This window comes from Entelurus aequoreus, linkage group LG09 (assembly GCF_033978785.1).
Source record: "Entelurus aequoreus isolate RoL-2023_Sb linkage group LG09, RoL_Eaeq_v1.1, whole genome shotgun sequence".
NCBI lineage: Eukaryota > Metazoa > Chordata > Actinopteri > Syngnathiformes > Syngnathidae > Entelurus > Entelurus aequoreus.
Genome location: NC_084739.1, coordinates 43,528,329 through 43,550,852, shown reverse-complemented (window position 1 = coordinate 43,550,852; position 22,524 = coordinate 43,528,329). Strand labels below are relative to the sequence as shown.

The 22,524-nt window shown below is 39.4% G+C and overlaps 1 protein-coding gene across 2 annotated transcripts; it reads left to right on the top strand.

Moving 5' to 3' along the window:
* The first annotated feature begins 10,448 nt into the window (after nt 1–10,448).
* Nucleotides 10,449–16,116, top strand: LOC133656865 (transmembrane protein 229B-like). Of its 2 annotated transcripts, none has more exons than XM_062057728.1 (2): nt 10,449–10,565; nt 15,485–16,116. In XM_062057728.1, exons 1-2 carry the CDS (start codon nt 10,514–10,516, stop codon nt 15,949–15,951), a joined length of 519 nt encoding a protein of 172 aa, XP_061913712.1. In that variant the 5' UTR covers nt 10,449–10,513; the 3' UTR covers nt 15,952–16,116. The 2 variants fall into 2 exon arrangements, with proteins under 2 accessions (XP_061913712.1, XP_061913713.1); XM_062057729.1 differs by having other exon boundaries at nt 10,479–10,550.
* Nucleotides 16,117–22,524: the final 6,408 nt, after the last annotated feature.

Genomic DNA, 22,524 nt, shown 5'->3' with positions numbered 1-22,524 from the left:
GCTTATGCAAGAATAACAATGACGGTTAAAAAAAAGAGAAAATTGGGAGTCGTTTCACACACGTGTTGATAAATAATGTGCCTTACCACAAAATAACCGATACAGAGCAAAGTTGGCTTTATGCCGCCACCCTAATCCTACTGCAGCTACCAGCTAAACTACTAGCTAGTAGTTAACAGCTAATGCTACAATAATAGCTTCTTAAAGGTTTTTTTTTTTATTTTGCAGTTTGATGGTACATTGCTGTCTCTTAGTGGTCAGTCCGGGTACTACTTCAGATCGTGTTTGAACGCCTGAGACTTGTGCTTTCATGGTTGGGTGAGACTAAATATTTTATTTGTGGCCCCTTTTCGGTCTTTAATATTATGTAACTCCATAGAGGCTATAGAGCTGGGAGCTTTGTAATACAATCTTTGAAATTCGAAGTTTGTGGCTTGTAAAAGTGAATGTGTGGGTGTTATTTCATGTCTGGAGGGCCTTCTTAATGTTAAAGAAATTATTTTGAAAGTGGTAAAAATATTTTTTGCTTTATAGCTATGAAAATATTGAATTTATATCTAGGAATTCCTATTGACAAACAAAAGTAGATTTGGCTATGGGAGTGTGAGTATAAAAAACACAACCAACAAAAATGCAGTTTGAAAATTATGTTTATAATTGGATATTAAGAAATATATATTATTAATATTTTACAAGTTTTGAAATGATGTGCACTTAGTATAAATAATCATGTATAAACAGTGGTGTGCCGTCAGGGCCAGCAAAGCCTTCTCTGTTGGCCTAACATAACCAGAAATCATAATTAAAGATAAAAGTACATTTTAAAGGCCTACCGAAAAGACATGTTTTTATTTAAATGGGGATAGCAGATCCATTCTATGTGTCATACTTGATCATTTCGCAATATTGCCATATTTTTGCTGAAATGATTTAGTATAGAACAACGACGATAAAGTTCGCAACTTTTGGTCGCTGATAAAAAAAAGCCTTGCCTGTACCGGAAGTAGCGTGACGTCACAGGAGCTAGGATTCCTCACAATTCCCCGTTGTTTACAATGGAGCGAGAGAGATTCGGACCGAGAAAGCGACGATTACCCCATTAATTTGAGCGAGGATGAAAGATTTGTGGATGAGGAACGTTAGAGTGACGGACTAGAATGCAGTGAAAGACATATCTTTTTTCGCTCTGACCGTAACTTAGGTACAAGGTCTCATTGGATTCCACACACCTTCTCCTTTTTCTATTGTGGATCACGGATTTGTATTTTAAACCACCTCAGATACTATATCCTCTTGAAAATGAGAGTCGAGAACGCGAAATGGACATTCACAGTGACTTTTATCTCCACGACAATACATCAGCGAAGCTCTTTAGCTACTGAGCTAACGTGATAGCATCTGGCTCCAATGCAGATAGAAACAAAATCAATAAATCCCTGACTGGAAGGATAGACAGAAGATCAACAATACTATTAAACCATGGACATGTAACTACACGGTTAATAATTTCCAGCTTGGCGAAGCTTAACAATGCTGTGTTGCTGACGACGCCATTGAAGCTAACTTATCAACCGGACCTCACAGAGCTATGCTAAAAACATTATCTATCCACCTACGCCAGCCAGCCCTCATCTGCTCATCAACACCCGTGCTCACCTGCGTTCCAGCGATCGACGGTGCGACGAAGGACTTCACCCGATCACAGATGCGGTCGGTGAGACGGAGGAAGTTAAGGTGAGTTCGGCGGCTAACGCGTCTACTATCCATCTCTGTCTTCCTGGTTGTGTTGCTGTAGTCCGCAGCTAATACACCGGTCCCACCTACAACTTTCTTTTTTGCAGTCTCCATTGTTCATTAAACAAATTGCAAATGATTCAACAACACAGATGTCCAGAATACTGTGGAATTTTTCGATGAAAACAGAGCAGTTTGTATGGGTCCGAATACTTCCGTTGCCGTCGTGACGTCACGCGCAAACGTCATCATACAGAGACGTTTTCAAGCGGAAGTTTCCCGGGAAGTTTAAAATTGCACTTTATAAGTTAACCCGGCCGTATTGGCATGTGTTGCAATGTTAAGATTTCATCGTTGATATATAAACTATCAGACTGCGTGGTCGGTAGTAGTGGGTTTCAGTAGGCCTTAAATTTACTTTCCCTAAATATCTAATAGTATTCATATTCTCTTCATTTCATATTATGCTCCTTCCAGCGCTGTTGTTTTTAGGTTATAAAGTTTTTATCCAATCAGAATTCAGCTAGCTTATGTTGCCAGGCTGTACCAAATCTGCCCAAGGCCTTCAGAATCAACAATGCGGGTGTCCGTGCATGTAAGAGAACGGACACAAACATTTGACAGACAGCTGCGATAGCCAATCAGATCACGAGTTGTTGTCAGTACGGCCTACTAGATGGCCTAAGGCAGATATATATTGTGATGTTATGAGCTAGGTAACATAAGAACTCCATTAGCCAGCATGCCACAGTAGTAAAGAGCATGCCAGTAGCCCCGTTTAGACATGCCGGCAGCGGGATGATTTTGATGAGCACCTTGTGGAGTAAACTTTAAGAACTCAGCCAACATGCCTCGTCTGCATCTATTTACAAGGCCATTTTCAAGAAGGATATTTAAAGAGAAACTACATCTTGTGAGACGATGTCGGCCAACCCCGGAAGCTTGAATGGATTCTATAAATTGTGAGTTCAGATCTTTTACTTCTTTATTTTTTCACGTTTAATATGTTTTTTGCAAATTTTATTTTGACAGTACTACATAATTGCTGATGCGGGTTTATTGATTTTTAAATGCGCCAGAAAATAACCTGTTTTGTACACTGTTGGTGGTGATTCAATGCCCAATGGTCTAACTGTAAATGATGGTATTTTGAAAGGTGTTAATTGGACACAGGACATCACTGAAGGCCTAGGTGGGAAACGTGCGGCCCGCCACTGTGTATGAAAAATAATCAATAAGACTACATTGACAACTGCAATTCAGTTCAATCCAATATTTTCAATAGTCATGTGTTCATATTCCAGATAATGTCCAAAATGTACATAAAAATTTAAAAAAAATAGATTAATTGGTCCAAGGGGAAAGAAAAGTGTTCGATATCTCCTACCGCAGTAAAGCAAATTAAAAAGTATCATATTAATTGAAAAAATAAACACAGCACAACAAATGGGCAAATACCATTAAAAACTAATGTTCTTTAGAAATGATATCTTTGGGGAAAAGGTTTGGCGACAATATAAACTTAAATAGTCGTAAATGATCATAAATCTGCCACAATGATCGCGTTAGAAGCAATGCTAAATGAGCAATTATCTTGATGTGCTTTTAAATGGATGCGGCCGCGATACTCACATACACACACATACTCACACTAGGCTATTAGTACCACCTTTTATAGTACTTGTACCATCACTTCATTAATGCTCTATTACTCCAAATTCACTGACTTTGTAAACTATTTCCACTCATATTTGGGAGGGAGTTGGAGACAGAGGGACGCTTCAAGCTGACCACTCAAAAAAAGGAATAAAACATACATGAAAATGGCAGAGGGATTCTCTCCCGTAGATTAGGGTCAGTTTCATTGTTTTGAGTTTTTCCCCGTTGTTCCTAATGTTGTGACCGCTTTGTGTTTTTGTGTTTCTGCCCAAGCTGGAGGCGAAGCTCCGGGACAACCACATCCAATTCTAATCAACCCTTCCTACGTATTCCCTTCAGTTGTGTTAGGAGGGCACTGGTTATTGTTTGATGCCTCATGCTTCACGCTACACTTCACGTCCCCGCCTTGGTAAAGACCAATACTGTTATGCTCCTTCCTGCCCACCTCGGCAGCCTGCCTGTTTGCCTGCTCATCGTGTTTTGTGATTTTGATGAAGACGACGTCCAGGAAACCCACAATATTGTGTGTCATTGGCCATATTTAGACAAATGTATGTGTTTCGAGAAAACAATGCCCTTACTTTTTAATTGACCTAAGATGTCCAACACAAATTTAGGAATATACATTAAGGTGAGTTGAGTTCATGAAAAGTTTTACTGCACATAACCATTACTAACTGTTCATAAACAACACTCAAGTCCATCCATCCAATTGTTTTTTTCAAGATAAAGGTTCAGTTTTTTTGGTTTTGTTTTTTTACATGTACGTGGGGTGCGGGAACCCCGAGAGGTAGTTGTAGGGTGTCCCCAGCTAAATGACAGATAGTTAATATTAGTGCATCTGCCTCACAATAAGAAGGTCTGGGGTTCGATACTGCGCTCGGGATCTTTCTGTGTGGAGTTTGCATGTTCTCCCCGTGACTGCGTGGGTTCCCTCCGGGGACTCCGGCTTCCTCCCACCTCCAAGGACATGCACCTGGGGATAGGTTGATTGGCAACACTAAATTGGCCCTAGTGTGTGAATGTGAGTGTGAATGTTGTCTGTCTATCTGTGTTGGCCCTGTGATGACGTAGCGACTTGTCCAGGGTGTACCCCGCCTACTGCCCGAATGCAGCTGAGATAGGCTCCAGCGACCCCCCGCAACCCCAAAAGGGACAAGCGGTAGAAAATGGATGGATGGATGGATGGATGGATGGATATATATATATATATATATATATATATATATATATATATATATATATATATATATATATATATATATATATATATATATATATATATATATATATATATGTGTATATACTGTATATGTGTATATACTGTATATGTGTGTATATATATATATATATATATATATATATATATATATATATATATATATATATATATATATATATATATATGTATATATATATATATATATATGTGTGTATATACTGTATATGTGTATATATATATATGTATATGTAGCTTTGATGTAGCAAGCTACTTTTGCCGTGTAACTTTGTGTAGTGTAGTAACTTTTAGCTTAGGTTAATACATTTTCCAAGTAGCTTGCCCATCACTGGGCCCCACGCACCCACTACACCCATCACTCCAGCTTCTACCACTAGGTCGCCGCTTTAAAGTCCTGCTTGCCCCAAAAAATATATTTAAAAAATATTTAATTCTCACTGCCATCATCACTTCAAACTATGGGTGTCCAAATGTTTTTTGTAATGAGGGTCGCAGATAAAAAAAATTAAAGGATGTAGGGGTCATTTTGATATATTTCTCTTTCATATCCCATACATAGAATTTTTTTAAAGGCCTACTGAAACCCACTACTACCGACCACGCAGACTGATACTTTATATATCAATGATGAAATTTTAACATTGCAACACATGCCAATACGGCCGGATTAACTTATAAAGTGCAATTTTAAATTTCCAGCTAAACTTCCGGTTGAAAACGTCTATATATGATGACGTATGCGCGTGACGTCAATCGTTGAACCAGAAGTATTGGTACCCCATTGAATCCAATACAAAAAAGCTCTGTTTTCATCTCAAAATTCCACAGTATTCTGGACATCTGTGTTGGTGAATCTTTTGCAATTTGTTTAATGAACAATAAAGACTGCAAAGAAGAAAGTTGTAGGTGGGATCGGTGTATTAGCGGCTGGCTGTAGCAACACAACCAGGACGACTTTGACTTGGATAGCAGACGCGCTAGCCGACGCTAGCCGCCAACCGCACGGATGATCGGGTGAAGTCCTTCGTCCTTCCGTCGATCGCTGGAACGCAGGTGAGCACGGGTGTTGATGAGCAGATGAGGGCTGGTGTAGGTGGAGCGCTAATGTTTTTATCATAGCTCTGTGAGGTCCCGTTGCTAAGTTAACTTCAATGGCGTCGTTAGCAACAGCATTGTTAAGCTTTGCCAGGCTGGAAGTTATTAACCGTGTAGTTACATGTACATGGTTTAATAGTATTGTTGATCTTCTGTCTATCCTTCCAGTCAGGGATTTATTTATTTTGTTTCTATCTGCATTTGAGCCCGATGCTATCACGTTAGCTCAGTAGCTAAAGAGCTTCGCCGTTGTATTGTCGTGGAGATAAAAGTCACTGTGAATGTCCATTTCGCGTTCGACTCTCATTTTGAAGAGGATATAGTATCCGAGGTGGTTTAAAATACAAATCTGTGATCCACAATAGAAAAAGGAGGAAGTGTGGAATCCAATGAACCCTTGTACCTAAGTTACGGTCAGAGCGAAAAAAGATACGTCCTGCACTGCACTGTAGTCCTTCACTCTCACTTTCCTCATCCACAAATCTTTCATCCTAATTAATGGGGTAATCGTCGCTTTCTCGGTCCAAATCACTCTCGCTGCTGGTGTAAACAATGGTAAAATGTGAGGAGTCCTTCCTCCGATGACGTCACGCTACTTCCGGTATAGGCAAGGCTTTTTTTTATAAGCGACCAAAAGTTGCGACCTTTATCGTCGTTGTTCTCTACTAAATCCTTTCAGCAAAAATATGGCAATATCGCGAAATGATCAAGTATGACACATAAAATGGATCTGCTATCCCCGTTTAAATAAAAAAATGTCATCTCAGTAGGCCTTTAAAGAAGAAAAATAATCTGCATATGATCTTTGCGTTATTAGCGTCAACATTTCAACAATATTAAAAGTCAGTAGATTTTACGATAAAAACTGATAGCTTAGTCGCCACAATTTTACCATAGAAATAACTGGTACCATTTTTCCATTGACAGTAATTGGCAGTTAAAACCACACACAATACTCACACCCAGGACCGACTCGCTGTGAGGCACAAGCGATATCCACTGTGCTGCTGAAGTCATTGTAATAATCAAATAACATCAGTCATTGCCATTATAATATTTGCTAATATAACAATGAACAAAATTCAACGTTTTTCATGAGCTGTATGTTGAATTTCTGGGTGGGGGTCCTGCTTTGGAAGAATTTCAGACATGTACGCCTTTCAGTGATCACATTTTGTTCATCTTAAAACATTACGTGTTTCACAATAAGATGTGTGCTGTAGCACAAGCATGGTACAAACAGTGGACAAATGTTTGTCTGTAAAATATATAATTGCAGAGTTTCTTTTAAGAAAGTGAATATTCTCCACCAGTATGTCAGTAACGATGGTATTGAACGCTGAGCTGTAGTCGACGACATAGGTATTGGGTAGTTCCAGATGTTCCACAGCTGAGTGGAGAGCAGTGGCTATAGCGTCCTCTGTGGACCGGTGTGGCCTGTAGGCAAACTGATGTGAATCCAAGTTTTGGGGGAGGCAGTCTCTTCAAAATATTGGAGAACAAGCCTTTTAAAACCCTTCTTAACCACAGACGTCAGTGCCACTGGTGTCTAGTCATTTAAGTCTGCCGAGGTCTGAAAGAGTGCCCCCTCTGGCTGGTCCTAACAGTCTTGGTCATAGGTTTGTTTGATGACAATAAAGCATTATATTCTATTCTATTCTATTACACACGCAAATGTAGTCGCAGTTGGAATTTTACTTTTGGATATTTTTTTTAGTCTTTGTTTTTTTGCGCTGAACTTGAACGTTGACCAGAGCACTCACACTAGCCAAATGTGCTGGATTTAGATGTGAAGTGTGCCCAAAAAAGGTAGAAGTTTCCTATAAATTAAACTGTTTTCATTTTTTAACCCTTTTTGTGAGCCAATGAGATACATGTTTTTAAGAAAATGCAATGCTAATCTAATTTGCTTGCATAATCATATTGATCATTGCAGTATAATATAATCAAAAATTGTATATTAGCTTTACTTATTTATTTTAAATTTAGTTAAATTTGTTTGCTAGTTTTTAGTCAGTGAGGTGTTTTTTGTCGTTTTTTTTCTCACGATACTAATTTCCCTAACCAAACACATAATCTACGAGGCTTCCACCCTTTGACAGCTTGATAACTTTATGGTCATTGACTCTGATGTGGTGAATTTGTGTTTACTGAATCTATGGACTCTGATCTGGAGGTCTACCATTCATCAAACTGGTTTCAGGTAGTTGCACTAAATAAACACCCACATTTGTCACAGTATCACCTCGATTGGAAACATAATGGATGAAATGTAATGCATTATATTTTCCTGAGAACCATTTGTTTTTGGTCTATATCTTTTATCAAACTTACAAAAAAATCCTGTGATGAAAGACAAAAGGTATACTGTATAAACATTATTGTGACAGTCTCCAGCTGTCGTGTGGGTTCTCAGGACCATCAAGGACGAACATAGCTGCGGGCAGGTTTAGACTTCTTTATTTTTCCAATAAACCTTCGTCTTCTTTCGCCGGTCGCTTTTAAGCTCCACCTGCTGCTCGCTCCGCCGCCTGCTTTTCAGCCGCGTGCGTCTTCTTCTCCCTTTGGCTCTCCTGCGCTCTCGCTCCGCATCCGCCTCTCGTTGGGTCTGTCTCTTTCCGTCTCTCTCCGTCTCCTTCTATTCCTCGTCCTCCTCTGCTGCTCCCCTTTTATTCAGTGAGAGGAGGTTAATAAATTGTGCCCAGCTGCCCGATCCACGCACCTGCAGTCTATTTCAATTGCGGCATCGCTCCCGGCGCGTCCCGCCTCGCTGCTTGCTCGTCGTCCACGACTCCTCGCCGCCATCTTGGAGCGGGCTCCGGCGTGCCCTGCCTCCCTGTTGGACTGCCGGCCACGCCTCCTCGCCGCCATCTTGGAGCGGGCTCCGGCGGGGCACGCCTCGCTGTCGGTCTGCCGGCCCCGCCTCCCCACAATTATATATATATATACATATATATATACATATATTAGGGCTGTGAATCTTTGGGTGTCCCAAGATTCGATTCAATATCGATTCTTGGGGTCACAATTCCATTCAAAATCGATTTTTTTTTCCAATTCAACACGATTCTCGATTCAAAAACGATTTTTTTCCCGATTCAAAAGGATTCTCTATTAATTCAATACGTAGGATTTCAGCAGGATCTACCCCAGTCTGCTGACATGCAAGCAGAGTAGTTGATTTTTGTAAAAAGCTTTTATAATTGTAAAGGACAATGTTTTATCAACTGATTGCAATAATGTAAATTTGTTTTAACTATTAAATGAACCAAAAATATGACTTATTTTATCTTTGTGAAAATATTGGACACAGTGTGTTGTCAAGCTTATGAGATGCGATGCAAGTGTAAGCCACTGTGACACTATTGTTATTTTTTAATTTTTTTTATAAATGTCTAATGATAATGTCAATGAGGGATTTTTAATCACTGCTATGTTGAAATTGTAACTAATATTGATACTGTTGTTGATAATATTCATTTTTGTTTCACTACTTTTGGTTTGTTCTGTGTCGTGTTTGTGTCTCCTCTCAATTGCTCTGTTTATTGCAGTTCTGAGTGTTGCTGGGTCGGGTTTGGTTTTGGAATTGGATTGCATTGTTATGGTATTGCTGTGTATTGTTTTGTTGGATTGATTAATTAAAAAAAAAAAATAGATTTTTTAAAAATGAGAATCGATTCTGAATCGCACAACGTGAGAATCGCGATTCGAATTCAAATCGATTTTTTCCCACACCCCTAATATATATATATATATATATATATATATGGGTTAGGTTGATTGGCAACACTAAATTGGCCCTAGTGTGTTATTGTGAGTGTGAATGTTGTCTGTCTATCTGTGTTGGCCCTGCGATGAGGTGGCGACTTGTCCAGGGTGTACCCCGCCTTCCGCCCGTGTGCAGCTGGGATAGCCTCCAGCACCCCCGCGACCCCGTAAGAGACAAACGGTAGAAAATGAATGGATGCATATATGTACATATTGCCTTGTCTTTGCTGTTAGTTCTGTAGTCATAGCATAGTGAGTTGTTTTATGCATAGGTTACCAATCACCCAATCTCCCAATCACCAGCATTAAAAGTAAACAGGTTTTTAAAAGGAAACTAATATTTTATCTGAGTCTGTAAATTAGTATGCTTGTTGATGATTTTTGTTTGGTTTTGTATTGTGTAGTTATAATTATATGCTTTTACTTGTAATTTGTATTGAGTTTGTGGACCCCAGGAAGACTAGTGGGTTGCTGTGGCAACTAGCTAATGGGGGATCCTTAATAAAAATTTAAAAATTAAAAATCTAAATCAAATTGAGCACTTTTTAACGGCTTATACAAAAGAATGAACAATACAAGTGGGGTTAGATTTAGAGCCAATCATTAACTTTTATTATCATTATTGACAGGCCCAGCTCCTTTGTGCATTGTTAAAAGTGAAGATGACCCAATAATGACTCAACGCTTCATTAAATAGGGCTTCAATGTACAAATATTGATGATCTTATATTTGTGCAAGTGCATTGATTGAGGCTATGAAAGACAGCATTCACAGGAAAGCCCATCAGATCAATACTGGCATTTGTACCGCACGCATCGATTTTAACTTGTCGTACAGATTTGCTTCCTGGGTTTCTGCCTCTGTCCTCGACCTCAGTATGTCACAGGAACGTCTCTGTCAAACATGGATCAGCTTAATGTTTAGCTCGAGATACACACGTGTACACACTCACACACACACACACCTACACACAGAGGGGGATTAAAAAGGCACAGGGACACATATGCTGCCTGAGGATGGAGGCGAGAATACTACATGAGAGGAGAATACAAGGTAGTGATGACCCAGGTGAGAGTTATGACTGTTAATGGCACTTTTAGTCTGTGTTCTATGGCTGCAGATGTCCACACTTTGTGACTTGTTATAGCATTGATTAGCACTGCTATGAAGGAAGTAATGAAACAAGCAGCAATGATACTGTATGACTTTAATTATCCGTGTAATTTTAAGAAAAGACATGATAACATAAAAGTGATAGCCGCTCAATACGTTGCTGTGCTAAATGCAAACCCATTTCCGAGTCTTTAGTTAGTTAAGCTGAGATCACAGCCTGTTAATCCTAATTAGAGAATTGCTGTCAATCCTATGAGGTCCAGGCAGTAGCGATAGGCCACATGGGCAATTCCCTCAGGGGCGCCACAAGAATGAGGGAGAAAAAAAGATTTAATTTATTTTTGCTCAGCGCTTATTTGCTCACCATATCAGGGCATGTGTGTCAGATGTCGGGATAATGCCACCCTTGGAGTGAAAAAACCAAACCCATGAGTGACGATGACAGATTATTATCACAAAACAACACTTGTCAATCAGTACTAAATTAATTTGATTCCTCAAATAGTTTGGCTCTAAATACGCCTCCAACAGCCCATGGAATCACCTTAATCCGATTGTGTTTGTTTTTTGAAAAGTCAGACTAACACACCTGTAGGCCCGGGCCGATATTCGATAAATCTTTGGAAAGTCCCGACAGTTAGTATTATTGTAACAAATTAAAATGATCAAAGAACCACCATTCATAACTGCACTTATACAGACGGACTGACTGCTGCTAGCTTGAATGCTAACATGTAAACAACAGATATTAACGTCTTTCCCCATTACGAAATGTCATTCCCCAATCTGAAATTGCACAAATACAGTACTGTTTAAACAACCGAGCGACAGTATTCACACTAAACTAAGAATGTGCTGTTTTTGTGCAAAGTAATTGATAAACACGACGAGTTGAAACAGACGGACACGGACTGCGTTCAAAAGGAAGTTAACTCACGTGACGTCACAAATCTGAAGTGAAACAACTGACCATCCTTTTCAATCTAAAATAAAATCTAAACATATTTACTGTAAATACACAAATAAAAATAATGTGGCTCTTATGAAGCCAAAACAATATTTGATGTTTCCTCTGCCGGTAAAGTATATTGTGTCTATTTATTCTAGTTAATAAAAAAATAAAACTTGGTAATAAAATGTAAGTGTGTGTATAATTACTTTTTGAGCACATTCAACAACACCACGATAATAATGATAACCGTGATCATTTTGGTCAACATTATTTCATTTAGACATTTTATTTATTGTTTTGGGCAATTTTTTTGTATATTTGAGGGTCTCCCACCCCCTGACAGAACCGATTTTGGTTGTGATTTTTTTTATTCAAGTGCAAAATTTAGCTTACAGACATTATGTTGTGTTTGTATTATTTGTTGGTTTTATTTAGCTTGGTGTTTAAAAGTTTGCGTTTCAATTACAATGTAAAATATATGACCTATACAACTTAATTGCATTTGAAGTGGTACGCTTCCATTATTATTATGTATCGTCATTACATCAGTGGTTAATTTGGTCGCAAAAAATATTGGCAATTGTATTGTTTATCGGCAATAATTTGTAGATCAATATATTGTCTAACAAAATTTGTTATCGGTCCAGGCCTACACACCTGGATTAAGCGATTGGAAACTAAATATCTCGAGTGGGTGTGTGCAACTGGAGAGGACCCTTCGTATCACGCGCGCCAGTCTCAACGCCCAGGATACAACCCGGAAGCAGATACTATCCAATAAAAAATAGCAACAATTGTCATGAAGAGGATCCTTTTTATTTGCTTCACAAATTAAAAGAACAAAACATTTTCAAGTGCATCAATGGTAGAAAAAAGAAACAGATATTTATTGAAGCAGGTAGCTAAGGAAATGTAAAATGCCGGCTTAATTCAGACTCCCTAACGGAATAAGAATGAGATGAAAGATAATGAAGCAGTTATATTAAAGGTGAATAATAAAGTGTACACAAACCTCTTCACGCTCCATTTGTGCACTCCATAACTGATTATCAATAACTGTATTCCACACAACTGACAAGATAGTCCAGAACAATAGCAAACTTCATCTTGAATGGTATCGACCGTAGCACGGACTGTCTTTCCCTTCGGATTTATAACTCCTTCCATCAATCAAAAGCCTTATGAATGAACTCCGAGACATTCAAGCGTTTTGTTTCCATGATTGTTCGTCCAAAAACTCATTTGAAAAATCTCTTCCACCGGTCTGTCTTTGTTTCGAATCTGCATCTGCCCTGATACGTTCTTGGTAGTAGCGTCATGTTCGTAGCACAATCCAAGATCAGTTTTTGATACTGTCTGCTGTTTAACATCAACAAGTTGTAAGGATCCGCAGTTGGCTAGTGTGACGTCATTATAGAAAAAGGAATTAATTTAACAGCGCTTAAATGTGGGTTCCCTCCGGGTACTCCGGCTTCCTACCACCTCTAAAGACATGCACCTGGGATAGGTTGATTGGCAACACTAAATTGGCCCCACTGTGTGAATGTGAGTGTGAATCTGTTTTGGCCTTGCGATTAAGTGGCGACTTGTCCAGGGTGTAGCCCGCCTTCCGCCCGAGTGCAGTTGGGATAGGCTCCAGCACCCCGAAAGGGACAAGCGGTAGTAAATGGATGGATGGATGCATAGATCAATGAAATAAGCGCCCCCCCAGTGTACGGGGAGGCACATGGTGTATGACCAATAGTCGCAAAAGAGAGAGTGCATGGACACTTGGACTTTACACATAGGTGTGTAAATACAAAAAAACAAACTATTTGAGAAATCAGACTAATTTAGTGCATGGAAACGTAGTGACTGTGAATGAGGATGTGAGCTCTACTGGATACAAATTGATGTCCAATTGGCCAAAATATGCGTGGAAGTTGTGAACGTTGTACGAAATTGCAAGAATAAATATGATCCCAATCTCACGAATCCTGGCACGTTCAAAGTGAGATTCGTAGAGGGCTGGCATGTGCTACCACATGTAACACATTAATACATTTAGCACATATTGCATTTTTTTTATCTAAATGTGCAATTACTAACAACTGTTCAGGGCAGTGGTGGGCTGTGCGTGCCACTTCCACACTTCTAGTAAGATCCAAATAACAAGTGCTAAATAGTGTGTGCAAATTGTAACATTTTGTGTATTATTTGTGGGTGATTTTTCCAATTGATAACAAGTGCAAACTGCCCTATTTAAATGAGGATTTTGTGTATATACGGGCTGTCACCATGGACACAGTCATTTCTCTCCACATTTTTGGCGTCATATGGTCCAAACTGTGGTGTTTCGTCATGTTGTTGACATGCAGCGAACAAATAATAATATATATCACCTTTTTTCGGCTGTTTTGAAGTGCGATCTGGACAACAGAAGCATGCTAAAGATGCACTTTGGGAGACACTGCGGTGCATATTGCAAGAAGTTGTTTCCATATAAGACATACTTGACAATAACATATTTCCTTCTGTATATGAAAAGGAGATGCCCGGTGGTTGTGGATGCTGGTCGGCCAAATTTGGCCCCCGAGCACCACGGGGAAGAGTAACAATGTCAGGGGAAATTTGCTATTTTATTCTTATCAGTGACGGAGCAGAAAGGTGCTTGGAATAAGTTTGCGGTAAAATTTCAAATCAAGCGGCCTTGGCATTCATTTATTGACATCTCAAATGCACCTCTTTTCCCCCCATTTATTTAATTTATAAAAATTTAGACAGAATGTTAATCAATCTAATAAAATAAAAATAAAATAGAGCAACCCCATTTCCCACCTAATCTCACTTTTACAATCCTCATAAAGCAATTGAAAACACACCCAAACACGATACTAAAAAAGGAGAAACACAAATGATTAATAGCAACAACAGTATCAATAACACTGGTGGACTTAGACTTAGACAAACTTTATTGATCTACAAGGGAAATTGTTCCACACAGTAGCTCAGTTACATAGGATGGAAAGGCTAATGCAGGTATAAAGTAGACTAAAAATGTACCATAGTAGCAATATAAAATACAACATAAACGTAATATTTACATATTGTATATACAGTATATAATATATACTGATATATTATATTATATTATCCATCCATCCATCCATTTTCTACCGCTTATTCCCTTCGGGGTCGCGGGGGGCGCTGGAGCCTATCTCAGCTACAATCGGGCGGAAGGCTATTTTTCTATAATATATACAATATATAATAAATCCCAATTACCATGTACAATATTACATCTTATGTAACAACTGCAGCAAAAATAAAAAAATGTAATAACAACATCCGTAATAGTGATTAAATACTATGTACAATTATGGTTACCGGTATTATCGCTGATCATTTCCATCACCATCACAGCCATTAATTATAAAAAAATACAACAACAACAATTACAGTGGCTTACACTTGCATTGAATCTCATAGCCTTGAAAAGCTCAATGTAGCCATATGCACTACTATTTTAAGTTCATTGAATAGATATAACAAATGCATATCATCGAAAGACATGCACCTGGGGATAGTCTGATTGGCAACACTAAATTGGCCCAAGTGTGTGAATATGAGTGTGAATGTTGTCTGTCAAGAGGTAGAAATGGATGGATGGATGGACTTGTTATCTAATCCAGAGTAAATGCTTTTTTTTTTTACTGATATCATCTTCAAATTTTATGAGTTGGACTATTACCATCTATTAATTTCAGTATTGTTGTTATAATGCATTGCCAAAAATACATGCGCCTGAATGGGTTCATGGTGATGGAAACCATACTGTTATATTATTACGACCCACTATTTTTTACACTTTTGGCCAAGAAATGAAGTGTCCTGCTACACACGAGGACACTTACACATACTAAATTGGTTTTCTTGTTGTCAGGACAAGTTGGCAATGAAGTCCAAACAAAGACTTGTACCCTGTCTGTACTGGCTCGTCTCTATGTGTATGCATTACACGGCTGTCTCTGCGAGGTGTGCTTCACCGCCGTGTTGGACTGGTGCAGCATCCAGGACAGGAGGATGATGGGATACAGCAGTCTCTGGGCGCTGCCCATGTATGCCACTGCAATCTACCTTATGGAGAGACTGAGAAACTGGCTGCTGCTGACTCATCATCGACCACTGCCCGTGCGTCTCCTCACATACACTTTGTTCATTTACTTGTGGGAGTTCACCTGGGGAACTGTGCTCAGTTTGCTGAAAGCATGTCCCTGGGACTACTCAGGTTACAAGTACAACCTGGGAGGACTGGTGACTCTGGAATATGCGCTTCCTTGGGCACTCGCAGCCTTTATTGCAGAGCAGCATGTGATCAGAAACACTCTGAGGATACGACTGTACTGGTGAACAACTACCATTTAGAAAAAAATGAGCTTCCATCAGCGGCTAGAAAAAAAAAAAGCATATTAATAGAGGAACAAAACACATTAACATTGTTTATCATAAAACCTTTGGGGTATCTCTGAATTTTTTTGTATTAAATCTGACATATTTTGTGTTGCTATAAATCTGTGATTGTGATGCTTTGTGTGCGAATGTGTTTCTTAATTTTTAACTGTTGTCAAAGTAAGCTCTCTATTGAGTTTATGCATTACAACATAATTAGGGTAGTATAGGTTAAAGGTCATGTTGTTTGTTTTTGGAACTGTTGCAGTTCCAATACTCATAACTTTTTTGGAACTTTCAATTAGACAAATACTATCTAAATAACAAAAAAGAACAAATGCAGTGGAAATATTCCAATGAAGAAAGGAAGACAAACGTATATATATATATATATATATATATATATATATATATATATATATATATATATATATATATATATATATATATATATATATATATACACTACCGTTCAAAAGTTTGGGGTCACTTAGACTTAGACAAACTTTAATGATCCACAAGGGAAATTGTTCAACACAGTAGCTCAGTTACAATGATGGAAAGGACAATGCAGGTATAAATAGACTAATATAGCTATAAAAAAATCTAAAATATATACGAATATATACATAATATGTGTACAGAGTAATTTATATACAGATATATTATATTATGTCTATAACATATATACAATATAAACCAATGACCATGTACAATATTACAGTATATACAGTCTATATGACAGCAGCAGCATAAAATAGAGAATAGGTCCAGCAGGAAATAGAAAATAGACATTATAAACAAAGAGAAGTAGCTAACATGTCAGGTGTCAGGTAATAGGCAGATGTCATCTATTGCTGTATGGCGAGTGATTATACAGCTGGATGGAGTGTGGAATGAAGGAGTTCTTGAATCGCACAGTGCGGGAAGGAAGTTGAAGGAGCCTGTTGGAGATTGAACTCCGCTGTCCCTTAATTGTCAGGTGAAGTGGATGGGCAGGATTGTCTATGATGGCCAGCAGTTTGTCCAGTGACCTCCTGTCCCTCACTGACACAAACACCTCCAACTGCGTGCCAATAGTTTGGCCGGCTTTCCAGATCAGATTATCAATCCGGTTTGAGTCCCTTTTGCTGGTGCTGCTCCCCCAACAAACCACTGCAAAGTACAGTGCACTGGCCACAACAGACTGATAAAATATCTCCAACAGCTTGCTGCACACATTGAATGACCTAAGCTTCCTCAGGAAAAAGAGTCTGCTCATGCCCTTCTAGCTTTGCAGTTGTCCTTCCAGTCCAGTCTGCTGTTCAAGTGGACTCCCAGGTACTTGTACTGCTCCACTACTGCCACCTCCCGGCCCTGGATCTTGATGGGCTCCACCGGGGTCACTCTCTTCCTGAAGTCGATGACCAGCTCTTTGGTCTTGTCCACATTAAGGACCAGATGGTTCGCCTGAGACCACTCCACAAAGTCAGCGATCAGTGTCCTGTACTCCAATTCCCGTCCCTCTCCGATACACCCGACCACAGCAGAGTCGTCAGAGTATTTCTGCAGGTGGCAGGACCTGGAACTATACTGGAAGTCTGAGGTGTACAGGGTGAACAGGAAAGGAGACAGGACGGTCCCCTGTGGAGCACTTACACCACTGACCACAGTATCCGACACGGAGCTCCCCAGTCGCACAAACTGGGGCCTGTCAGACAAGTAATCAGTGATCCAGGAGACAATGGATGGACTGACACCCATCCTGAGCAACTTGTCACTCATCAGAATTGGCTGAATGGTGTTAAAGGCACTGGAGAAATCAAAAAACATGATCCTCACAGTGCCCTTCCCACCATCCAGGTGAGAGTGAGCATGATGCAGCAGGTAGATAACAGCATCGTCCACTCCTACATGGGGCTGAATTGCAAACTGTAGAGGATCCAGGGAAGGAGCCACCAGTGGCCTCAGCTGATCCAGCACAAGTCTCTCGAGGACCTTCATGACCTGGGACGTCAGGGCTACAGGTCTGAAGTCATTTGAGCTTGATGGGATGAGCTTCTTGGGCACCGGCACTATGCAGGATGTTTTCTATAGCACTGGTATCCGTTCTAGCTTCAGACTCAGGTTGAAGATGGAGTGCAGGATCCCAGTTAGCTGAGCAGCGCAAGTCTTCAGGACCCAGGGGTTGACTCGGCCAGGGCCTGCTGACTTAGCTGGATTGACTTTCTCCAGCTGCCGTCTTACAAGTCCAGGTGTCAGACACACCGGGCTGGCTTTCTCAATGGGGGTGGAAGTGGGGGAGGGGGGGGGGGGGGGGGACGGCTGTGGCAGGTAAAAGAGAAGGAGGGGGAGGTGGAGGTGTGAGAACAGGAGTAGTGGGGGGAGGGCCAGTAAGGGGTGCGTTGCTAAATCTGTTGAAAAACAAATTCAGCTCGTTGGCTCTATCTGCACCCCCATCCAGCAGTTTGGCTTTATTGTTGAAGCCTGCGATGGCCTTCATACACTTCCAAACCTCACGAGTGTTGTTTTGTTGGAGTTTAGCTTCAAGCTTCCTTCTATAGGCATCTTTCCCTTCTTGAAGATTAACTTTGAGCTGCCACTGAATCCTCTTCAACTCGTCCCGATCACCGGATCTGAAGGCTCGCTTCTTTTTATTTAGCAGCACCTTTAGCTGGCTGGTAATCCAGGGCTTGTTATTTGGGTAACAGTGGACAGTTTTTGTCGGGATGATGGAGTCCTCACAGAAATTTATATAGTCAGTGATGCAGTCTGTGATTTTGTTGATATCTGTCCCGTGAGGCTTACAGAGTACTTCCCAGTCTGTAGTCTCAAAGCAGTCTTGTAAGGCTATGCCTGCCTCAATACTTCTCATTTGCACTGATTTAGTTGAGATGGGCTGCCTCCTCACAGCAGGAACGTAATGAGGTGTTAAAAGCACCAGATTGTGATCAGACCGTCCCAGGGGGGGCAGGGCAGTGGCTCTGTATGCATCTTTTGAATTAGCATACAGTAGGTCCAGAGTTTTATTTTCCCGTGTTGCACAGTGTACATATTGATGGAAAGTGGGTAAAATAGAGTCCAGAGAAACATGATTAAAGTCACCCGAAATGAGAATGAGGGCATCGGGATGTTTGGTCTGTTGCTTAGCAACAGCGGCGTGAATGGTGTCACAAGCAGCAGTTTCGTCAGCAGAAGGAGGAACATACACTCCAATGAAGATTAGTAAATTCCCTTGGCAAATAATATGGCCGAATTCCAACAGTCAGAAGTTCAATGTCCGGCGTACAAACACACTCCTTTACAGTAGTATGAGCAGGATTACACCACCTCTCGTTCACCAAGATGGCAATCCCTCCGCCTTTTTTCTTACCGCTCAGGAGTGTGCTTCTATCCGCCCGTGAGGTTGTGAAGCCGGGTAGAGACGCGGTGTGGTCTGGGAAGTCCGCGTGTAGCCGAGTCTCCGTAAAGCACATGATGCCGCACACGGCGTACTCCTTTTGAGTTCGGACGAGCCCAAACAATTCGTCCATTTTGTTCGCCCATGAGGACAGAGGGGATTGCAGGCTTAAATTTCCTTCTGCGCTCCTTCATCTTTATGAAGGAGCGCGTCCCCTGCGCTTTTTCCGTAGTTCCACGGGAAGGTCCGGCCGCGTTCCCTATAGCGCTGGTAAGGAGAGCGCAAACAGCTCCTCGCGGGTGTAAACAAAAGGTCTACTGCTCCGCTGATCAAAGCCAAACACAAAACGGCCCGAAAAGAAAAAGAAAAGTAACGAAAACGTAACCCAAACAATTTTGTGGAATAGCCTTCATTTCTAAGAACAAGAATAGACTGTCAAGTTTCAGATGAAAGTTCTCTTTTTCTGGCCATTTTGAGCATTTAATTGACCCCACAAATGTGATGCTCCAGAAACTCAATCTGCTCAAAGGAAGGTCAGTTTTGTAGCTTCTGTAACGAGCTAAACTGTTTTCAGATGTGTGAACATGATTGCACAAGGGTTTTCTAATCATCAATTAGCCTTCTGAGCCAATGAGCAAACACATTGTACCATTAGAACACTGAAGTGATAGTTGCTGGAAATGGGCCTCTATACACCTATGTAGATATTTCACCAAAAACCAGACATTTGCAGCTAGAATAGTCATTTACCACATTAGCAATGTATAGAGTGTATTTCTTTAAAGTTAAGACTAGTTTAAAGTTATCTTCATTGAAAATAAGGACATTATAATGTGAGCCCAAACTTTTGAACGGTAGTATATATATATATATATATATATATATATATATATATATATATATATATATATATATATATATATATATATATATATATATATATATATATATATATATATATATATATATATATGGTAAATGGATTATATTTTTACAGCGCTTTTCTACCTTCAAGGTACTCAAAGCGCTTTGACACTTTTTCAACATTCACCCAATCACACACACATTCACACACTGACAGCGGGAGCTGCCATGCAAGACACTAACCACGACCCATCAGGAGCAAGGGTGAAGTGTCTTGCTCAAGAACACAACGGACGTGACTAAGGTGGTGGAAGCTGGGCTCGAACCTGGAACCCTCAAGTTACTGGCACAGCCGCCCTAGCACCCGAGCCACACCAATGTTGTACATGTATATTTTTCCATATATACATATATATATATATACATACACATATATACATATACATGGACACACTTATGTATGTATAGACATATATAGATATACAGTATATACGTACATATACATACAAATATTTACATATATACATAAAAATGCATTAACATATACATACATAACTATATATACATAGGTATGTATATATACATATGTATGTATATATATATACTGTATATATATATATATGTAGAGACTTATAAACATACTGTATATACACGCATATATGCGTATATGTATATATGTATATATATATATATATATATATATATATATATATATATATATATATATATATATATATATATATATATATATATATATATATATATATATATATATATATATATTTATATATATATATATAAATTAGGGCTGTGAATCTTTGGGTGTGTTCAATATCGATTCTTGGGGTCACGATTCTATTCAAAATCAATTTTTTTTTTCAATTCAACACGATTCTCGGTTCAAAAACTATTTTTTCCCGATTCAAAAGGATTCTCTATTCATTCAATACACAGGATTTCAGCAGGATCTACCCCAGTCTGCTGACATGCAAGCAGAGTAGTAGATTTTTGTAAAAAGCTTTTATAATTGTAAAGGACAATAATTTATCAACTGATTGCAATAATGTAAATTTGTTTTAACTATTAAATGAACCAAAAATATGACTTATTTTATCTTTGTGAAAATATTGGACACAGTGTGTTGTCAAGCTTATGAGATGCGATGCAAGTGTAAGCCACTGTGACACTATTGTTATTTTTTTTTATAAATGTCTAATGATAATGTCAATGAGGGATTTTTAATCACTGCTATGTTGAAATTGTAACTAATATTGATACTGTTGTTGATAATATTCATTTTTGTGTCGTGTTTGTGTCTCCTCTCAATTGCTCTGTTTATTGCAGTTCTGAGTGTTGCTGGGTCGGGTTTGGTTTTGGAATTGGATTGCATTGTTATGGTATTGCTGTGTATTGTTTTGTTGGATTGATTAATTTAAAAAAAATAATTTAAAAAAAATAAATAAAAAAAATAAAAATTGATTCTTTAAAAATGAGAATCGATTCTGAATCGCACAAATAAATAAATAAATGGGTTATACTTGTATAGCGCTTTTCTACCTTTAAGGTACCCAAAGCGCTTTGACAGTATTTCCACATTTACCCATTCACACACTGATGGCGGGAGCTGCCATGCAAGGGGCTAACCAGCAGCCATCAGAGGCAAAGGGTGAAGTGTCTTGCCCAAAGACACAACGGACGTGACTAGGAAGGTAGAAGGTGGGAATTGAACCCCAGTAACCAGCAACACTCCGATTGCTGGCACAGCCACTCTACCAACTTCGCCACGGAGAATCGCGATTCGAATTTGAATCGATTTTTTCCCACACCCCTAAGATTATATATACATACATGTACACTACCGTTCGAAAGTTTGGGGTCACCCAAAAAAATTTGTGGAATAGCCTTCATTTCTAAGAACAAGAATAGACTGTCGAGTTCTCTTTTACTGGCCATTTTGAGCGTTTAATTGACCTCACAAATGTGATGCTCCAGAAACTCAATCTGCTCAAAGGAAGGTCAGTTTTGTAGCTTTTTTAACGAGCTAAACTGTTTTCAGATGTGTGAACATGATTGCACAAGGGTTTTCTAATCATCAATTAGCCTTCTGAGCCAATGAGCAAACACATTGTACCATTAGAACACTGGAGTGATAGTTGCTGGAAATGGTCCTCTATACACCTACGTAGATATTGCACCAAAAACCAGACATTTGCAGCTAGAATAGTCATTTACCACATTAGCAATGTATAGAGTGTATTTCTTTAAAGTTAAGACTAGTTTAAAGTTATCTT

Coding starts and splice junctions, on each gene's coding strand:
- LOC133656865 (XM_062057728.1), top strand. CDS start 10,514: ATGGAGGCGAGAATACTACATGAGAGGAGAATACAAGGTAGTGATGAC. Junction 10,566..15,484: donor ACAAGGTAGTGATGACCCAG/GTGAGAGTTATG, acceptor TCTTGTTGTCAG/GACAAGTTGGCAATGAAGTC.